At 42.7% G+C, this 20202-nt stretch overlaps 1 protein-coding gene across 6 annotated transcripts in view; it reads left to right on the forward strand.

The window, feature by feature from the left end:
- Positions 1–20202, forward strand: part of Map3k13 (mitogen-activated protein kinase kinase kinase 13) — a 156380-nt gene that overhangs the window by 127245 nt on the left and 8933 nt on the right. For all 6 annotated transcript variants that reach the window (XM_063261181.1, XM_063261182.1, XM_063261180.1 and 3 more), the window contains 6 exons: positions 2743–2901; positions 3681–3839; positions 4572–4680; positions 13210–13319; positions 13752–13868; positions 14638–14775. In XM_063261181.1, coding sequence (XP_063117251.1) covers positions 2743–2901; positions 3681–3839; positions 4572–4680; positions 13210–13319; positions 13752–13868; positions 14638–14775 — 792 coding nt within the window. The remainder of the gene's footprint in view (positions 1–2742; positions 2902–3680; positions 3840–4571; positions 4681–13209; positions 13320–13751; positions 13869–14637; positions 14776–20202) is intronic.

Genomic DNA, 20202 nt, shown 5'->3' on the forward strand with positions numbered 1-20202 from the left:
TATATTTGTATGTAGCTCCTATTTTTAAACATTATTTTTATTATTTCTCATCATTTTGGTTTTTCTCATCATCTTTCTAGACTGATCACTTTTCAAAAACATTTGCATAATGTTTTCATGATTTATAACATTTTTAATTATCCATTATCACATCTTCTTTAATTCTGGCAAAAACTATATGGGGTAGATTTGACAATGCCATTGTTATTATTTTATATAAGAGAAACCTCAGCCCAAAGTCATGGGACTAGACCTTGAACCAGAACTTTGGAACCAATGATACTGCATCCTCTCTCATCCTGCAAAGATAAAGAGTTCACAATGGATTCCCCCTCTTCTGCTTGGCAGACAAAAATCTGTCCCTGAATATAAACTTAAAGTTGCTCACATTTATCACCATCATTCTCAACAGTATTTATTACAACAGTTCACTGACCCACCTCCTTGCTTTATGTGCAAATAAATGTTGATATATAGGGTCTGTTGCTTCTGTTGAAGTTCTTTACACACTATGCTGCTTTTGCCATTCCCTGCACACACATAAAGCACATGAAATACTTGCCAAAGCCATTTTGAATGATCTCCTTTTTAATCATCATGTTATCCTGGAGAATTAATTTCAGAGAGGAGTTAGGAAATCTTAGACTGTTACAGTCAGGAGTACGTAACAGTGGAGAGTACGACCAGCAGTACTCTCTTCACACCTGTCACTTAAAGGTTAGAGTAGTAAGCTGTTCTCCTGGTGAGTCTTCGCCTATCAGCCATACACCTGCCCAAATAGGTGGTCTGAGCCTCTGGATTTTAGGTGAACTTTAAGAAGACAAATATTAACCTGGCTCACTGTAACAAGCGATTTCATTAGCTATATTAAGTCTAGAATCTGTACAACCCTAACTTTGTTCAGGATTTCAGAAAAAGTCCCAACACTGCATCAATTCTAACCTTCCAAATGCACTCCCTCTGTGCCAACTGAGGCAGACGTAGAAATTCCTAATGGAAATTCTAGGGGCTCATCGCTTTGGTACCTTTCATGGCATATGGTAATAATTTCCCTGGTGTCTCAGATATCCTGTAACATTTTAATCATCATGCATTTTCACCAGTGCTAGTAGTATAAAATCAAAACTCCCAAGTGATGAAATTTCCATATCAGAGATCGGCTGTGGCTGAAGGTATTCTAAGCAGTTGTTAGCACTGAGCTTTTCAGTTAATAACCATTTGGCATTAGGGGTGTGAGTGAGGCAAAAAGAGAAGGGAGATAGGTTAGAAAATGTTCTGTTTTCTAGCCTCATCAAGTTGGATATTGTTTTTTTTTATTTATTTTTTTTTTATATTTTTTTTTCGTTTTTATCGGTACCAGGGATCGAACTCACGACTGCCTGCTTGCAAGGCAGGCGCTTTTGTCGCTGAGCTAAATCCCCAGCCCCTAAGTTGGATATTGTTGAGTATAAAGTCTCTCATTGTTAAAAACAATAGGTTCCTATATCTAAATTAGGGCTCTTACTCCCTAATTCCTGTATATTCTAAAGTTCTGAACATGTTTTTCACGTGAATTCAGTCTACTGTGGGAAGCTGCCAGGGTTTGAATTTATATTCGTCTTCACCGCTCACAAGAGCAGTTTGGTCCAGGACACGTTTCAGATAACTCCCGTGAAACCTAAAACATGGCTCACGTGGAGCTACTTACACTGAGGTTCACTTCTGCTGTCCCTTATCAGCACTAGTGAAATCCCAGCAGCCACATTAGTCTTTCAGCGAGTGAGTCCCCAGTGTCATTGTTCCATTCATTTTAGTTGCCATCATTTAAATAATGTTTAGAAAGAAATGTTCTCGGGGCTGGGGATTTAGCTCAGCAACATAAGCGCCTGCCTTGCAAGCAGGCAGTCGTGAGTTCGATCCCTGGTACTGATAAAAACGAAAAAGACAAAAAAAAGAAAGAAAGAAATGTTCTCTTGGGGCCTGGGATACAGCTCAGAGGCACAGTGTGTGCCTAGCAAGGGTGAGATTATGAGTTCGATTCCCAGCACAAGAAAAAAAGAAGAGGACTTAGAAATGTTTTCTTTAGTGGATTAACTGATACTTGTAAGGATGGAAACCAATATATATGGAATACTGGTGCTTTAGTATCTTAGATCATTTAATTCAAATAAGAATTCAAAGAGGTCATTATAAAATGACCCATATAGGATGATACAGGCCAAGAGACCCTTACCCAAAATTCATAGAGCCAGATGACTTCAGAAAGATGGTTCCCATCACTGTAGATATCCAGCAAAGTTGAGCAGCCCCCTGCACTCAACCACTTTAATGTCTCTGTGCTGAAACCTGTGAAGTTGGTACAGATGGGATAAAGCATGTTGGCCTTATAAACATGAACAAGTATGTGTAAGCTATTTTGAGGACTTCCAGCAGTTCTGAACTGTGACTAAGGTACTGTAACCTGAATTATCTCCATTTTGCAGACAAGAACACTAGCTTAGAAGAATCAAGTAACCTGGTAAAGGTTACACAGTTAGCAAGTACAGAGGCAGGGTAGGGCCAGAGCTGAAAGCATCCTGAGGCCGCCTTACCAGTCTGAATGGGCCTGTTTCTAGTACATAGCTCATGCCTAGCGATGCTGCAAACTGCAAGCCCAGTGCTACAAAGAACAAGGCAGTGAACATTTTCAGTTGCCAGTTAGAGTTGTGGTTTTCATTAGTACTAATGATCTGGGTTTTTTTTTTTAATTTCTTTTTTTTAAAGTGTTTTAGTGACTCACACAGATGCAGTGAAAATTTCAGATTTTGGGACATCTAAGGAACTCAGTGATAAGAGCACCAAGATGTCCTTTGCTGGCACCGTGGCGTGGATGGCTCCAGAGGTGATACGGAATGAGCCCGTGTCAGAGAAGGTCGACATATGGTGAGTGGCAGCTGGGGAACATTCTCCCACTCGTGCTCCACTGGGATTTCTTCCTTCTATACTTAACCAAAATAGCCTCCTTTTTTCCCCCCTGTGCTACTGTGAATTGAAACCAGAGACTTTGCACTAAGATCCATCTCTAGTCCTGTTTATTTTCTTTTTAATTTTGAGACAGAGTCTCTCTAAGTTGCTAAATTGTCCAGGCTGGGCTCGAGCTTGTGATTCTCCTGCCTCATCTTCCCAGGGTGCCGGGCTTATAAGTGTGAGCCACTGTGCCCAGCATCTTTTAAAATATGTGTATTTTTTTATCTGCATTTAATTCTTTGATTAATGTGTAATTTATCTTGATATAGGGTGAGGGATAGATTTAACTTTTCCCTAGTTGCCCCACACTGTTTATTAACTAGTCAGTTTTTCCCATGAGTTTGTGACATCACTTCTACTGTATGTTCAGTTTCTGTTACATTGGATCTATTTTTATGCAGCCCATTGGTCATGCTGTCTACACACACACCAGAATTAATGATTGGGACTTTATGTCATAATATTTGGTGTTGTTGGTTACTTTTCATTGATTTTCTTTTTCAGAGACTTCCCAGGTTTTCTGTTTTTCCTAGAGTAGTAATTTGAATTTTAAAAGTTCAATTTAAAAATAGCCAGGTGTGAAGCCTGGGCTACATCATGAGACCCTGTCTCAAAATTCAAAAAAAAAATAAAGAACTAAAATGCAAATCAGTCACTCTGACATGCTTTTGTACATGTCCCTCATTCTGCCCCAGGTCCTTCGGTGTGGTGCTGTGGGAGCTGCTAACAGGGGAGATCCCCTACAAGGATGTGGATTCTTCAGCCATCATTTGGGGCGTGGGGAGCAACAGCCTGCACCTTCCAGTTCCTTCCACTTGCCCTGATGGATTCAAAATCCTTATGAAACAGACATGGTAAGAGACATGTTTCTTCCAGCATCCTCTCATCCTTTCTTCCTCAAGTGCATGCGTAAAGCTCTCCTACACCAAGAGGTCTCTACTGTGTATTTGGAACACATCTGGTGGTGGAAAGATGAGGAGCTGTGGAGTTTGAGAATCTTGGGTTCAAATACTGGCTTCACCTTTTTTTTTTTATCTATATACCTCGGATCACATCATTCACATAGCAGTTTTCACATCTGTGAAACAGAAATTGCAAAGAAAAAAGACCAAAAAAAAAAAAAAAAAAAACAATTGTTTGGGGCTGGGGATTTAGCTCAGCAGCATAGGCGTCTGCCATGCAAGCAGGCAGTCATGAGTTCGATGCCCGATACCGATAAAAAAGGAAAAAGACCAAAAAAAAAAAAAAAAAAAAACAGAAATCGCACCTGCTCCTGGAGTTACCGTGTTGTGACTGAATAAAATTTATAAATGAAGAAGTTGGTGTTCTATACTGAAATGATGGGCTTTAGTAAATGATACTGCCATTACCTTAGCAGCCCTTTGGGCCCGGGACCCTAGCTAGACTTCCCTCTCACCAGTAGTGGGATCTCCTAATTACATTTCCCTTCCACCCTTCAGAACGTCAAGACTTGTCTACGAGGTGGCCATTTTGGGGGAACCCAAATGTGCTTCATAAAGTAGAATAAAGTCTTCAGCCTCCAGATCATGACTTCCAAGACGCATAAATTGTCTTCTTTATTTTAGGCAGAGTAAACCTCGCAACCGGCCTTCTTTCCGGCAAACTCTCATGCACTTGGACATCGCATCCGCAGATGTCCTGGCCACCCCACAGGAAACTTACTTCAAGTCCCAGGTAAGCGGGGCTTCTGTCCTCCCAGGGCAGCTGAGCAGACAGCTGAGGACGCTCAGAGGGACAGGGCTGCTCTCAGAAGGGTGCTGTTCGTGGCCTTCAAACAATTGTATAGCTCTGTTCTTTGTGAAATAATATTATGACACTTCACACATAGGACATTTGGTAGTTTGGTAACTAACATATATGACCTTGCTTAAAAGAACATTTACGTTGGAATGTCATCCTTCGTGGGTTCTGGTGAAATTGCTGAAAAAAGAGGGGGAAAGCGTGTGAAAAACTATCACACACCTACATTTGAATTCAGACTTCTGTTGATCTTCATGAGGGTCTTGCTCTCCTTGATGCAGAAAAGCCAGAACACAGAAGAGGGAAGTTAAACATCAGAAAGAGTCTGCTATATGATTAAGCCCACAGAAAACCTTCTGTCTAACTTGGAGTGGGTTACCTGGCAGCTCCAAGTAAAATATAAATTAATCTATTAATCTATGATCTTCCCTGTACTAAAACCATCCCAGGCCTTACAGCTTAAAATAACAGACATTTCTTTAGCTCACTGTTCTGTGGGTTGACAGTACTTCTGGCTCTAAGCAGGCTCGCTCACATGTCCGCTGGGGGTCAGCAGGTTTCCTGGAAGGCTGGCCGCCCTCAGTGGTCTCATTTGCAAGTCTGCTGAGAGTTTGGCATTAGTGGGAGCTCCTACTACTCATCTGTGTGGCTGCTAAGCCTGGGCAGGCCAGCTCGGGCTGGTTCACACATGTGTTCTCAGGGTAGTAAACACAGCAGGAGAACAAGGCCCCGTGCACAAGATTTCCAAGCGTGTGTTTGCATTGTGCCAACCAAGACCCCTGAGCCAAATCAAGTCACAGCCCTCTCAGATCTAGAGAGTGAGAACAGATGTATGTCAGCTCTTGACAGGAAGATCGCAATAGATCCAGAGAGAGGAAGAATTATGGCTTTAAATAAAAATGCTGTAAATGCCGTAAAGGTTGGTGGTCTGGCCACGGCCACTATGGACAGGGAATGACTGTTTGGGATGTCCATACCCCTACTAGAGCCAGGCAGTATCAAAAGGCATAAAGCTGTGGCTTTTGAATTAAATGTGATGATCCTAAATGATAGCTTCATGCTCATAGAAAGTGTGTTACTGAATTCCTTCCTCCTCATATGACTTTGTTATTGTGCTTGTAAAATAAATTTCTGTAAGTTAAATTCCATCTCTTTGTTGACTTTCAGCATTGTTTCAAAGACTTATTAAAGATAAGAATAAAAAAATTAACAGAATAATATACTTTAGGTTCTTTAAGTATAAGTCAGCAGTTCTTAAAGTGTGATCTGTAGACTTCTAGGTGTTCCCAAGACTCAAGTCATCCAGGAGATTGAAACTATTTTCATAATAATATTAATTCATTATTTACCACTTTCATTCTCATTTTCTCAGGAGTATAAGTGAAGTGTTCTGTAAGCCAGGTGTGGTGGTGCACACCTGTAATTCTAGCACTTGGGAGGCGGAGGCAGGAGGAGTGCCGAGAGTTGAGGTCTACCTGGCCTACATGATGAGTTCAAGGCCAGTCTGAACTATATAATGAGAGCTTATCTCAAAAAACAACAACAAAAAAGTGGAATATCCTAGAAAATTTTTATGGCGTGATGATTTAGCTCTGGTGGCCAATGGAATGTTTGCTTGTCTGTTCTTATATGTAATTTTTCAGTCTTAATTTCTAGTCTGATAAGTATCAATAACTGTAGCTCACATAAACAAATGTTCTTTGGAGTTTTTAGTAACTTATGTGAATAATGAGATCCTGGACCTAGAGGGCTGGGGATTTAGCTCAGTGGCTTAAGTGCCTGCCTGGTAAATGCAAGGTCATGAGTTCAATCCCCAGTACCAAAAAAAAAAGGAGATCCTGGACCTAAAATTTTGAGAGTCTCTGTTATAAAGCATTCACCCTACTCCCTAACCCCCACTTCAGTGGGTGCTGGGTTTAATTCCAGGACAGTACCTGCCGAACAAAGTGACCAGACTGGGGGGGGGGGGCGGGGCAGGGCATCATCCCTGAGTCTTCTGAGGCCAAGCCAAAGGCAGGAACACTAGCTTTCCTGATAGTAGATAAATGTCATCTGCCCATCAGACAGTGAGGCATAGCTTAACAAAGCAGAAAGGTGTTTTTTTTTTTTCCAGTTTCTAAGGAAGAATAAATCAAAAACTCATCCTGTTGGCAAAAGTTCTAACACACTTTATATGATCTACAAACCTAGCCTTCTCCATAACTGTGTCTTTAAACAGCATATATTACTGAGAAATGGTTATGTAAATAAAGTTTATCTTTACAGAAAGTTAAAAAATATGGGAGACTAAGTTCATGGTATTTCATATGGTCTTTGTTATACACTCTGAAAGTTCCTTTAGAATTGTTAAAACTATTTTCTGTCTATTCAAATACATGTAGGAATGGAGTATTATATGAAACGTTTTAAATATCTTCTGTTTGTGTTTAGAAAAGACTTAGGCCTTTGACTGCTCTCCAGGAAATCTTTCAAACTTCAGGATACATTTCATTCACACCTCTTCTCTCTTTACAACAAAACTGTACATACCACAGTTTTGGAAAAGCAATTTGTGGTGAAGATACTAAGTCACAAGCCCTTGCGGCAGTCAGTTTAACTATGTATATTTGTAAAAATTCAAATTCTAAGTAGATTTTATTTAAATGCTCTCAAAGCATCACTTCTGAGGCCAGCACGGCTTTTCTGAGAACATACCTTGTGCAGTACCTTGTGTCGGGTGACAAAATACCCACACTCAGTATTTCTCCACCTGGACCTACCCACTTTTATTGTCAAGAGAGCCCTGGGATGAGGGTTAACTCATGAGAGTTAACTTTTGAGCTCAGAAAGGTTGTTCTGGAGCAAGACTGGAGAGGAGAAGGAGGAAGAAGGAAAGAGAAGGAAAGAAAGCAAAAGAGAAAATAGCACCTTGGGCATCTGTTTTAGGAAGGTCAGGCTGCCACAAAATGCCAGACCCCGAGTGGCTTATAAACAATGGATGTTTGTTTCTTACAAATCAGAGGCTGCGTAACCCAAGTTCAAGCCCAAGGCTGCAGCAGACTGGGAGCATGTAAGGGTGCAAGTTGTGGCTCCTAGGTGATACCTCTCCCTCAATCCTCACATGGTAGAGGGACAGATAAGCTCCAGGGCCTCGCTGTATACGGACACTTACACTGTCGACTGTCAAAGGCCTCACCACCTTTTGCTGCCACTTTGGGGCTTAAGGTTTCAGCATATAATTCAGACCTCAGCAGCACCTTCTAATATTCACTAACCCAGCCACACTCTTCACCCAACGTAAGATTATACTTATCCTTCACTATCTACAAATCTGCTGCTCTTGACAGTGTGTAGAATTTTGAAGGTATTTACAAGCTGATTCATCACTGACTCTGAAATCGAGTCTGTCTCTGGCTAATGATAATAAAGTATTTATGAACTAGCTAACAAGATACTTGGAAAAGCAGTGACCTTGAGTCCGAATCCCTGTCCTGTCACTTAATACTATGTCACTTAATACTACTTGAGTAAGTCACTTAATTTCTCCAAATACAAGCTTCCTCACTCAAACAGTGGAGATAATCACATCTCCCCTGTCTTAGGGAGTATCTATGAAAACTACAAAATGCACATGCATTGTAAATTATCGAGAATACTTTGATGGTGAAATGTCTTTTTTCACTTCTCACAAGGCTATGAAAGCAAGCTTCCTGTGGGTTGTTACCTGCTGGGTACTTTTTCTGATGAATTCTGAGCTAAAGCAGATAGCAGTTAGGGAACCTCTATTAATGTGCTTTGACTTGATCTTGCCCCGACAGGGTAGTGGCCGTTCTGCATACACCTGGCTTGCTCTTGCTATGGCAGTCTTGCGCCTGCGGCCAAGCCTCCTTTAGCCTGCTGATGAGATGCCCTCAGCCTCAGTCAGTGTCCCCAGTCCCTGCTCTCCACCTTCCACCCAGACTGCCTGTCAGTAGTGCCGCCAGAAGTCCAGCTCACCCTTCCTGGGAGAAAAAGCTTCCTCTGTTTCCCAGCAGCAACACGTGTAGAAAACACAGATGACAAAGCAAGCAATTTGAGTACAGTATTAGAGTCTGCCAAGGCTACTGGTCTCTCCCAGACACCGCCCAATTCCCCAAGGTGCCGATTATGGCTCCTGGTACTCAGTGACTTTCCCTTTGAGTCCCTAGAAAATGATTTAACCTTGTCCCATAGTCCAGCTGCTATGGGTCACAAACGCTGCTTTGAAGCCCTGCTAGGACCCTCTGCCTTTGACTAAGCCCCCAGCACCTTGCTTTTGTGTTTCTTAAACTGAGACTGCCTTGACTTAGTTTACTTTTTTAAAATTATGGAAAAATAAACATAGTATAAAAGTTGCTGTTTTAAGTAGGCAGAGTGTAGATGTTAGTGGCATAGGTTACATTCACTATGCTGTGAAACTGTTACTGTGACTTCCAAAAATTTTCATCGCCCCATGGAACAGCAGCTCTCTATCTCTCTCTCCTCTAGTGGCTGATAATCTCCATTCTGCCATCTATGAATCTGCCTGTTGTAGACATATCATTTAAGTGAAATCACACAATATTTGTTCTTTTATGTCTGACTTATTTCACTTAGCATGTTTTTGGGTTTCATTTATGTTGCAGCATGTGGAAGACTGTTTTATGGTTATATAATATTCTATCATGTGCACTATATTTTATCAGTTAATTCATCTCCATTTTGATTTCAGTATGATGGGAGATGAAAGAAACAGTGTTTGATAGAAAAGATCTAGGCTACTAATTGAGTAACCAGGAGTCTGGAAGCTTTGTGAATGGAAGGGGCTTCTCTAGGTCTCTGCTGGGACCCAAAGAAGTTATCAGTAATGGTAGTCATCCAACTTTCACTTGGTTTTCCCCTGCCTGCTCATGCAGGACTCAGGTACTTTTAAGCACTCCCTTCTCACTCCCTTCCCACAAACACACACACACACACACACACACACACACACACACACACGTACATGTACAGCACACACACACCTGTGCATTTTTGGGGGGGTGTCATCAACAGCCTCACACCAGCATCTGCGTTGCTTCCCCCGAGTCTGCCCAACACAGCCCCTTCCCACCCGGCACCATTGGAGCATCGCAGTACCAGTGAGCCCTCAGTGTTTTCTGCCAAAAACCGTTTCCCCAGCTGGTGTCCCCCATGGCTGCTGTTTCCCTGAGGTGCTGTCTTCACCCAGTGGAGTGGCCCTGTCTGCTGCAGCAGAAGCTCTGGAGTCCTCAGGAGCCGGGACTGCACGGTTCTGTCACATACAGGAGTCTTCCTTTCCCTGCTAGGTCACACTCAGGGCAAGGTGGCCACAGCCTGGGGTTCTCCAGGTGTCGGTGAAACCACAGGTGCTGCCCCTCCACTGCAACAGGGCAGCTTTTGTGAAGCTCAGGCAGACCCTTCTCTTGTAAGGTCCTCTCTCTCCTGGACGCTTTGGCCTCTGCCCATCGGCGTGTTTCTTCACATTTGCCTGGTTTGCCTGAATTGCAGGGCACACACACATCAGAGCTCTTACATAGATATTTTAAGTACGGCTAATGAAATTCAAAATGAGTGTCTACCAGAAAGATGAGACTTTGAGGAAAACACATTAGCTCCTGGTGTTTTCCCACACATCCCACTCCCTCTTCACAGGAGGAAACTCCTCATTTAAATCCCTAGCCCTAACCCTATAGTATTCCTAGGGCTCTCTCTGTTTCCCCTGATGGTAGGCTTGATTTCAGGAGGATTGCGTCCTATAGAATTTTGGGAAAATCTGACGTGTGGTATCAGATGCCTTTCTGCCAGAGGGAGATAGTCATTTTCTGGGTCCCTTTAAGTGTTGTCTAGGAGTCTGGCATGTGTTCACCTAAAAGAATGCTTAAGGCCCAAATCTGACCCCATCCCTTACCCTTGGGCTCTTGCTTATCACTCTTTGCTTCCTAAAGCTCAAGTATTCATTCTACTCCATCGCTTTGATCTTAGGATTTAGAGAACAACATTAACTAGTCTTAACCAAAGCTTCATCTGCTGCTCAGGTGCTGTTAGAGATTTACCGAATGCTAGGAAGCGGATTCTTGATCGTGCCCTTCTGATGATATTGAGGGGGTTTAGCACTTGACAGTCAAGCAACTGGCAGACTCCTCACTCTAACGAGCAACATATGTGTGAAAACCAAGAGTGTCACATAAATAAGCAGAACAATGATTTTCTAAAGAACTATCATTTCCTCTATAAATGTAGATGAGGAACAAGTGTGGTGGATCCCATAGGAACATAGGAGGATCCCATGTTCAAGCCCAGCCTGGGCAACTTAACAACTTGGTGAGACCCTGTCTCAGAATTTAAAAAATGAATAAAGAGACCTTGGGATATAACTTAGTGTAAAGACCTTTGGGCAAATCCCTGATATCCTCACCACCACCAAAAAGAAAAAAACAATAGAGAACCGGAGACAGAACTCAGTGGCAAAGCAATGGCCTTAAATGCATGCAGACCTGGAGGATTCAGTCACTGGTATTGCAAAAAAAAAAGTGTGGGGGGACCACTAATTTGGGAAAAGCCTGCCATACTTTTACAATTACTTAAATATAACTTGTTCTATGATTCAGAGACTTATTTTGTAAGTGGTAAGAACACTTGTTGTGAGATCTACCCTTTTAACATGTTATAGGTATATAGTACAAGATGGTTAACTATTAAATATTATTATTTAGCCTATCACTAGAACTCATTCATGTTGGATAACTGAAATTTTGTGTTCACTAATTAGCACTTTCCATGCTTCCCACAGCCACCATCATTCAACTGTACTGTTAAGTGTCTGACTATTCCGAATACCTCATACGTGAAACCATACAATATTTGCCCTCTTCTAACTGGCTTATTTCAGTTTGCAAAAGGTCCTCAAGGTTCATCCTTAGCATACATGTCAGAATTTCCTTGCTTTTTTAGCTTGAATAATAATATTCTGTTTTATGTATATGCCTCTTACTCTCCATTCATCCATGGCCAATTCAGTTATTTCCACCTTTTAGCTATCATGAATAGTGTGGTGAGCATAGGAGAGTACTAATATCTTTTCAAGGTCTTGATTTCAATTCTTCTGGGTAAATCCCAGAAGCAAAATTACCAAGAAACAATGCTATTATTAAGAAAACAAAAGACAATGTGTCGAGGTTGTGGAGACTGGAGCCCTTGTACGCTGTTGGTGGGAACGTGAAGTGGTACAGCTGATATAGAAATAGATAAAAACAGAACTATCGTGACAGATGTATTTTTCTAACGTGTACCTGGAAGTACTAGAGTACTTCTCAGGGAATATATATTTCAAGATACTACGTGTAGCCTTTCCTAGAAGTTATCTTGCTAGCTTCTTGAGATGGTGATCTATCTGTGGTGTAAGTATAAGCTCTTTTCAGGCCAGTGACATAGTTCAGCAGCATAGTGCCTGCCTGGCAAGTGCAAGGTCCTGAATTTGATTCCCAGTACCAAAAAAATAAAAAATAAAAAGTATTAGCTCTCTTCTAGAAACCACCTCGAGGTATACATCCCAGCAGAGGTCTTCCAGCTCCCTAAAATTTAGATTAAATTGGTTTGAAATTTCACATCCTATGGAAATTCCAGTATCTTCTCTCACATTTCTGTGACTTTCTGGCAGATTTGTAATTGCATGCCATACTGGCTCTGCCTTCCTGCAATTCTTGATCCCTATTTGTGCTCTCTTGTGGTTGTTCCTTTATCTTTGTCTTATCATTGATCCAGCTGTGAAATTCAGCACCTTTCATTGATTTAAAAAAAAAAACACTCAACCAAGATGATTGCCAGAGACTTTATTGATGGCTCAGGAAATGGAAGTAGTTTAAATTCTGAACACTTTGAATCACATCTTGGCTGTTGATCCTTTGTCCTAAAATTTTTGTCAGACTACTACATTGTTGAACCATATTCTCTCTTTGTTTTCTTCTCTCTTTTCTATCCTTTCCCTCAACTCCAAATTTCTGAGCAGTTTCCTATATGTTTATTCCCATCTCCTGCTATGCATGCCCCTGGGATCTTGTCCTCCAAATATTTTCTCAAGGTACAGTGGTGCCAGGGTTCACAAACTTTTAATTCATTATGCAAATCATACCACTGTATTTTCCTACTATGAAGAAAGTTATATTTCCACAGATTCATGTCAGCATCTTAAATTGAGCTCTTTTTTCCCAAAACAGATGGCCAGTGACACCAGAAATATTGGAGTAGAAATACAGAATATGGTAGGGTATGCAGACACAGTAGCATAAAATTCTCTTGTTATCAACTGACTGATATTTCTTGAACCTTTGTACTGACGAAGGCTCCTGCAGGAAGCAGACAAAGTGTATAGAGGTATACAGTGGAAAAAAAGCCTCGTATGTGATCCTAAGGCGATACCAGGAATGGGAACTCCTTACATATTAATGAAATCAAATGTTCCTTATCCAGGCTGAATGGAGAGAAGAAGTAAAGAAACACTTTGAGAAAATCAAAAGCGAAGGAACTTGCATCCACCGATTAGATGAGGAACTGATTCGAAGGCGCAGAGAAGAGCTCAGGTCAGCAGATGTCCCTCCTCTATTTCTTCTCACGCCCAGGTCTGCAGATATTGGCGGGGACACTATAAACCTTGAGCCCATGGCCATGAATAAGTACAAACGAATGATAATGGTGTTGTCGTATTTCCATTGACATATGTGGACAGTGTACTGTGTTCTTATTAAGATGGTACCAGTACTACACAAACAAAGGCTACCGATAGTGCTCCATTTTTATCTATGGTCCTCCTGAACCCTCCAGGTGGGCCTTTATGGATAAACCGAGTGGAAAGTTTACATATCCCATCTCTCTCTTCTTGTCTGAGTCTTTGTATCAGACAAGGAAACCTTACAATAAAAATAGTAGAGCCTCCCGTTTCTTACTTGGATAGCACCTGTCCCTGTGCTCCCCAAGGCAGGTGGACCTCGCTGACCCTGTGTGTTCATTGCTAGGCATGCTTTGGATATTCGTGAACACTACGAGAGAAAGCTGGAGCGGGCTAATAATTTATACATGGAGCTCAGTGCCATCATGCTGCAGCTGGAAATGCGGGAGAAGGAGCTTATTAAGTACGTATCCGGACCGATGAAGGTCCTCGTTGACGTGCGCCTGTCTGTCAGCTGGCAGAAATGTACCACTTCTCCCATGTTGTTGCTATACAGAACTGACAGGTGTTTTCTCAGTCACCCAGAATTCCCCAAGGGATGTGCTGTGCAAAAGTCCCTGCCCCCTGGGGGTACCCAGATCCCAGGGGGCCCCTGCAGGTCCTGTTACAAGGGAACACACACTGCTCTGGCGTTTGCAGTGTGCCCTGCTGCGTGGTGCAGAGACGGCCTTGATTTCCAGAAGAACTTAGTGTGCATAAGCGGGAGCTTATTGCTCTGGGGGAAGTAAAGTGGCTGCTAAAAATGGTTGAAGAAGCCCCTGATGGTGGCAAGAAACCCCGGAGACCTGACCAGAACAGCTGCTACTAAAAATAAGCAGGGTTCTGCCATCGTACTGTGTTGAGGAAGAGAAAGAAAGTGTCTAGGGGCTGGGGATTTAGCTCAGCGGCATAAGCACCTGCCTTGCAAGCAGTCAGTTGTGAGTTCAATCCCCGGTACCGATAAAAAGGAAAAAAAAAAAGTGTCTGAATCATGAACTGAAGATCAGGAGAAGTCAGGTTCATCTAAATTTAGTATCTTTATTTCTTTCACCTGAATAGCAGCAGCCTTGTCAATCAGATAGTCTGTGTCTATAGTGTGGCCAGACCTGTGGGTCCAATTAGTCCACAGAAGTGTTCTTCCCATCTCTTCTAACAACCGTGGCTGAGATGTGGCTTTTTCTTTCATTCCCTAGGCGAGAGCAAGCAGTGGAAAAGAAGTATCCGGGGACCTGCAAACGACACCCTGTCCGTCCAATAATTCACCCCAACGCCATGGAGAAAATCATGAAAAGGAAGGGCATGCCTCACAAACCTGGGGTGCAGACCAAGCGGTAAGACACTTTACCCACAGATAGCAGATAAATGGGAAGATAGTCCTTAAAACTGTGCTCTCCGACTAGGGTAGATAGCACATGGGTAGCACAGGGAGTTTATTTAAAACAGAATAGGAAGGCAAGGGGCACTGTGTCCTGAACGCTATAAATCTAGTTTTCCCTCTTGAGACCTACATATTTATCATCAACCCCAAACACTGGAAAGGGGAGTAGGGTCCAGGTAGACCTGGATTCAAATCCAAGCCCACTTTATAAGCTAAGGTTACTTGTGCCATGGACCCCAGAGTCCTCTTTCAACCCCAGTTCCTCTGGGATAAAATGATATAAGGATAGAGTCACCAGATGCGATCTGAGGAGGTCCATCTAAAGAGGAGATGGGAACCTCAACTTAGCCTGGGTAGATTCTTCATTTCACGATGCGTCAGTGAGAGGCATAGGCTGATTTATTAGGCAGAGTTGGTAAAAAAACAGGAAGAGACTTCAGCTCGAGGAGCTGAGGGGGCACTTCTGATGGAGAGGATCAGACGGACCCCTTCACAAAGGAATGAGACCAGCTTTTAGGGCTTGTTGGGATGGCAAGGGTCTTGTCAATCATTGTCTCAGCTCTGGTTTTACAGAGGCTCCGGGCAACCCTGTATTGCTCTGATTCAGTCCTGAGATGGCCATTTCTGCTTTGGGCGGTCTCAGTTGTACAGAGGCTCTGCTGGAATCCAAGGTTCAAGGAAATGGCTAGAAATTTCTAGGTGCTCTCTGCCAGTTGACTGAGCCTGTAAACCTCTTATCTTGGTGTCCTCAATGCTGAAGGGGTGAGCCAGGCTGTGCAACTCTAGGGCGAATCACCCTGTACAGCCAGTGTTTAGACAGATACTCCCTACCTGATTAACATGGCTACACGCAGAGCCGAACTGGAATCTGACCCAGTTTTAAGGTCATAAAGGAGACAGCTATAAATGCAAGTCAAGTTTGTTCTGTCTTTTCTTTCCCTTCCTTCCCTCTCCTGCTTCCCCTCTTCTCCCTCTTCGCACTGAGCTACATCTTAGGCCTTTTTAAATGACTTTATATTTTGAGACAAGGTCTCACTAAATTGTCCAGTCTGGGTTTCAACTTCCAGTCCTCCTGCCTCAGCCTTGAAGAGTGCTGGCATAACAGACTGTGCCGCCATGCATGACTGCTCTGCTTTATTAGACATCTGTAGGCCCAGGAGAACAGCCACTGGTTCTCTCATTGGTTTGTTTTAGCAAAAGCAGCTCTTCAAGTCCTTGACATGGAACCTCTGAAGAAAACACAAATGAGTAATAGGCTAAGGGCCCAGGAGTTAGTTTGTCCTCTGCCCCTATGGTGGTCTCTGTCTTAATAACACATGAGATGGACTGGAGATGTAGCTTAGTAGCACAAGTGCCTGCCTGGCAAGCACAAGGTCCTGAGTTCAATTCCCACTACCAGTAAATAAACAAATAAGTAAATAAAACAAAGTAGAGAAAAGCACAAGTTAACTCCATAAATTCAAAAGTTTGTATTGTACAAGAGATGCGTTTACACACATCAACTCAAACTGAATAACACATGAGATTTCTTTGTATTTCTATAACCCCTAGAGCACAGAACTGAATTCATCAAAACTATCAGACCATGAATGGCGTCCTTTTCTTTATACATTTAGTTACTACATTTTTCAGTGTTTGTTTGTTTTACAGTACTAGGCATTGAACCCAGGGAACACTGAGCTACATCCCCAACCCTTTTTTGAGACTTAAATTCACTAGCCTGGCCTCAAACTTGCATTCCTCCTTCAGCCTTCCACATAGCTGGGATTATAGGTGTGCACTCCCATGCTCTTAATGTGGTGGCTCCCAGCTGTTTTTGAGATAAAGTCTTGCTAAATTGCCCGGACTGGCTTTGAACTTGCAATTCGCCAGCCTCATTCTCCCACTTGGTTTTTTTTCAATAATGTAATAACACCACCAAAGATGAAAGCTGGGGCTTTGATAATTACCTATGTCTAACTGAATGGTTCCTTTCATTCTCTCTCTGCATGGAATTTTTGTGAACTTTTAAGGAACATGAAATCATCTTTCAGATCATAGGTATTCAAAAAAGTATCCTTCAAACTGAAATTTGACTTAAAAAAAACAAAAACAAAAACAAAAAAGTATCCTTCAGTTTTAGCCACAGAGTTTGAGTTCAAAATAAAACATCACCCTTTTCCCTTTTTTTATATTTGCCTTATATTTAGTTGAATCTTAACTTCGGGGGCGAGTGTTACCGGGTTTTGGGGTGCTACATTCGCCTGGAGGTGATTTCTAGCTTCTTTCTGTGCTGAGCAAAGAACTGGTCAAGATAAGCACAAATGATAGCAACGTTTTATTAAAGGTAGGAAAAGAAACAGGCTCTGCAGAGGGGCATTGGGCCAAGTAAAAGGAACGAAGTGCACCCTACAGCCTGAGGGCCATCACTGCGTAAGACAGAACACTCAGTGTGGACGCGTCCTCCTGTCCCCAGGCCTCCAGCTGACGTCAGGTCCAGGCCGTCCCATCACAAACCTGCTCGAGTTCTCGCGAGAAGTCCTCACGTAGGGCTTGGGGAACTTCTCTGATTGTTCCCCGCGTGCAGTCTTTCCCAGTCTTTAGCCACGTTGTACCTCCCTAGCGGTGTAGCTCAGTGATAGAGCAGTTGCTTAACATAACACAAGGCCCTGGGTTCAATTTCCAGCACCAAAACAAACTCAATAAAGTTTGGTATATGGCTTTATATTTTTCATTACCAATCTCTGTGGAGCCATATAATTCCCAAATAATACTGAGTTGATTCTGTCCTCGATAAATTTAAGGAAATAAATTTCCCTACACTATGGGTATAGGCTCAAGAGTGAAACTTGAACTAAACAGTACGAATAAAGATAATGAAAGAACCCAAACTAAGCACGTATTTTAAGGCTATCAGAATGGTAGCTATTTTACCGTAGTATGATTTAATGTAATCCTAAAATACTAAATGCTAAAGTAATGAGAATTTTGCTTTTATTTACTGCTTCTGACTGTCTTCTGGTCAAATTCTAAGAAACTGTTTTCAAAGGGTCCTGGCGTGATCGTAGGGGAAATCCCAAGACCCTGTTTCCTTACCTTGTACTAATTAGGTGCAGAGTCCACTGCTGACGCTCCCTGCATTCTGCCTAGGTTTTACAGCCAAGAGCACAAGGGCAGAAAATAATCGGAAGGACAACTTTTTAAAACAGGAGCTCATGTCTGCTTTCATTTTGGCTATAAGAAATGTTCGAGAGTCTGACAGCACCAGAAGCTGTTTTGTTGATAAGAGGTCTGCACACAAGGGGGCATCTGTTGGGCATTATGCCATTGTCCCTTGAAGGATTTCAGTTCCAGATTGTGTGGACAGTCCATTGATTGCCAAGCCAGAGGTTCAAAGACCACTGAGATCAGAGAAGAGAAATAGATACAGATTTCAGTCTGTGTCTGGTTAGAAACGAGATAAAATAGAATTGAATTCAGTTTTAGATCTTCCAAGCCTTGTATGTCCCTAATTAGTCACAAGTGAGTGAACGCCCAGAAGATGGTGTGCATGTGTCCTAATAAGGAGAATTTTGAGATGGGGAAAGATCTGTGCTATGAAATTAAAAGACTATGTTTCAGGTTACTGGTTCTGTTTTATGATGAATACAAACCAGCTAACCCTTTATCTATAAATGAGTATTGTAATCTTAGGAACCAGGTGCTTTGCAAACTGTGAAGTCACAAAGCAGGTTTATTCTGACTTTTGTACTGTTAGCTGCCGGGAAAGAAACCTCCCCTGGCTTAGAGCACTATTACCTCAGCTCTGTTTTAGGTATCACCACAGCCCCGTTACTTATAAGAAGATTTCTCTAAGGGGCCTTGGAGGGCTCTCCTATCTCAGTAGAAGACCTAGAACCTCTTCACTTAAAGAACTTTGTGCAGCACAGATTGACTGTAGGTTTCAAGGAATGTTTTTTCCAGAGCCCAGAACCTTGCCCACCTTCTAAACCTGTAGTATCTGGAATGTCTGTTAAGCAAGCCTTTGACCTTACTTTTCCTGGAATAGAAAAGATGCCCATTCTGGACTACCGATGCCTAGAAATATCCTATGAGCCCTGGAGAAGCCAAGCAAGGGCTTCAGCTCAGCAGCCTCTGACCTACCCCAGATCTGCCGAACCAAAGTCTTCATTTTAACAGTCTCCGTGGGTGACTCACCCCTACCTTCAGGTTTATATTCTGACTGTCCAGTAAGCCAGGCTGGAAACGGGGACAGACTGCTGTCAGGATGCCATCACTAGGCAGAGCCCAGCCACTCCAGATGGTCTTTGGTTTCTTCCTGACATGGAGGAAGGACCCTATCTGTGGCATCCATTCAACATCTGGGATATCCAAGGGCTTGACAGGGGTGTCTCAGAGGTTACTGTGGGGGTAGAAAGGACAAAGGGAAAGACCCCCTGCAGGAGGGGTTTCTGACCCCATCCCCTTAATTACATCCACTATTCTGAATTTTTCATAATAATTCAGTTGAGAGATAGAGTCAGTTGTTTAAGAAACAAAGTTTTGACCCTCCATTCTAAAATCTGCTGATTTGTATCTGTTTGGTCAAAAATAAGGGTATAGCTACTCCTTAGCAGGAAAGAATCAGCAGTGCTTCCAGTCACCCTACACTTCGCCCTGAATTATTAGCTGCTTGCTTCAGGAATTGTTTTTTGTTTAGCTGTGGACCTTGGAATCAATGTGGGCAAGGTTTACCTTCTGCCCTCTGGCTTCCTTGTGCACATGCGCATCACTGCTGTGGTGGGCAGTGGGGACAGGGCTGAGAGAGGACCTCCTCCCATTAGGGTCACAGCACAGTGCCTGTGTCACTTCTAATCAGCCCCCTTCTCATCGCCTCTGCTCAGCTTCCTAGGCTCTCTGATTCTTTCCTCTCCTCTGACCCATCTTGTCCCTGTCCTCCTTTAAAGACATATTGAAGACCTACTATAAGTAACAGTCCTTGTTAGGGTCCTTCACATGCAAAAATGGACAGGACTTAGTCTCTGCCCTCCAGGAACCAAGACTTAGTCAAACTCCTTAAACTTAGCCTCCCGCTCATCAACCCCGGTTCCCTTCCAGGTACCAGGCCTTGTTGCTTTTGATCTCCTTTGTGATCCATCAGGTTGCTAATGGTGAACAAATACATCCGTACCTTGACACGAAGCTGACAGGGTGATAAGAAAGGGAATGTAGAACGCTGTAGAGTAGAACTACAATTTAAAGAGGGTTGCGTACCCAGGCTGATGGGACACACAACAAAATCCAGAAGGAATAAAACACATCTCTGTAAGCGGACATGCGGGGTGTTTCCACGTTTTTGCTGTTTAACAAGATCACAGTCTGACTATGAGACACACATCTGTGTGCACATCTGTTCTCACCA

This window comes from Cavia porcellus, unplaced genomic scaffold (genome assembly GCF_034190915.1).
Source record: "Cavia porcellus strain 051 isolate PalLab524CR breed Dunkin Hartley unplaced genomic scaffold, mCavPor4.1 scaffold_14, whole genome shotgun sequence".
Taxonomy (NCBI): Eukaryota; Metazoa; Chordata; class Mammalia; order Rodentia; family Caviidae; genus Cavia; species Cavia porcellus.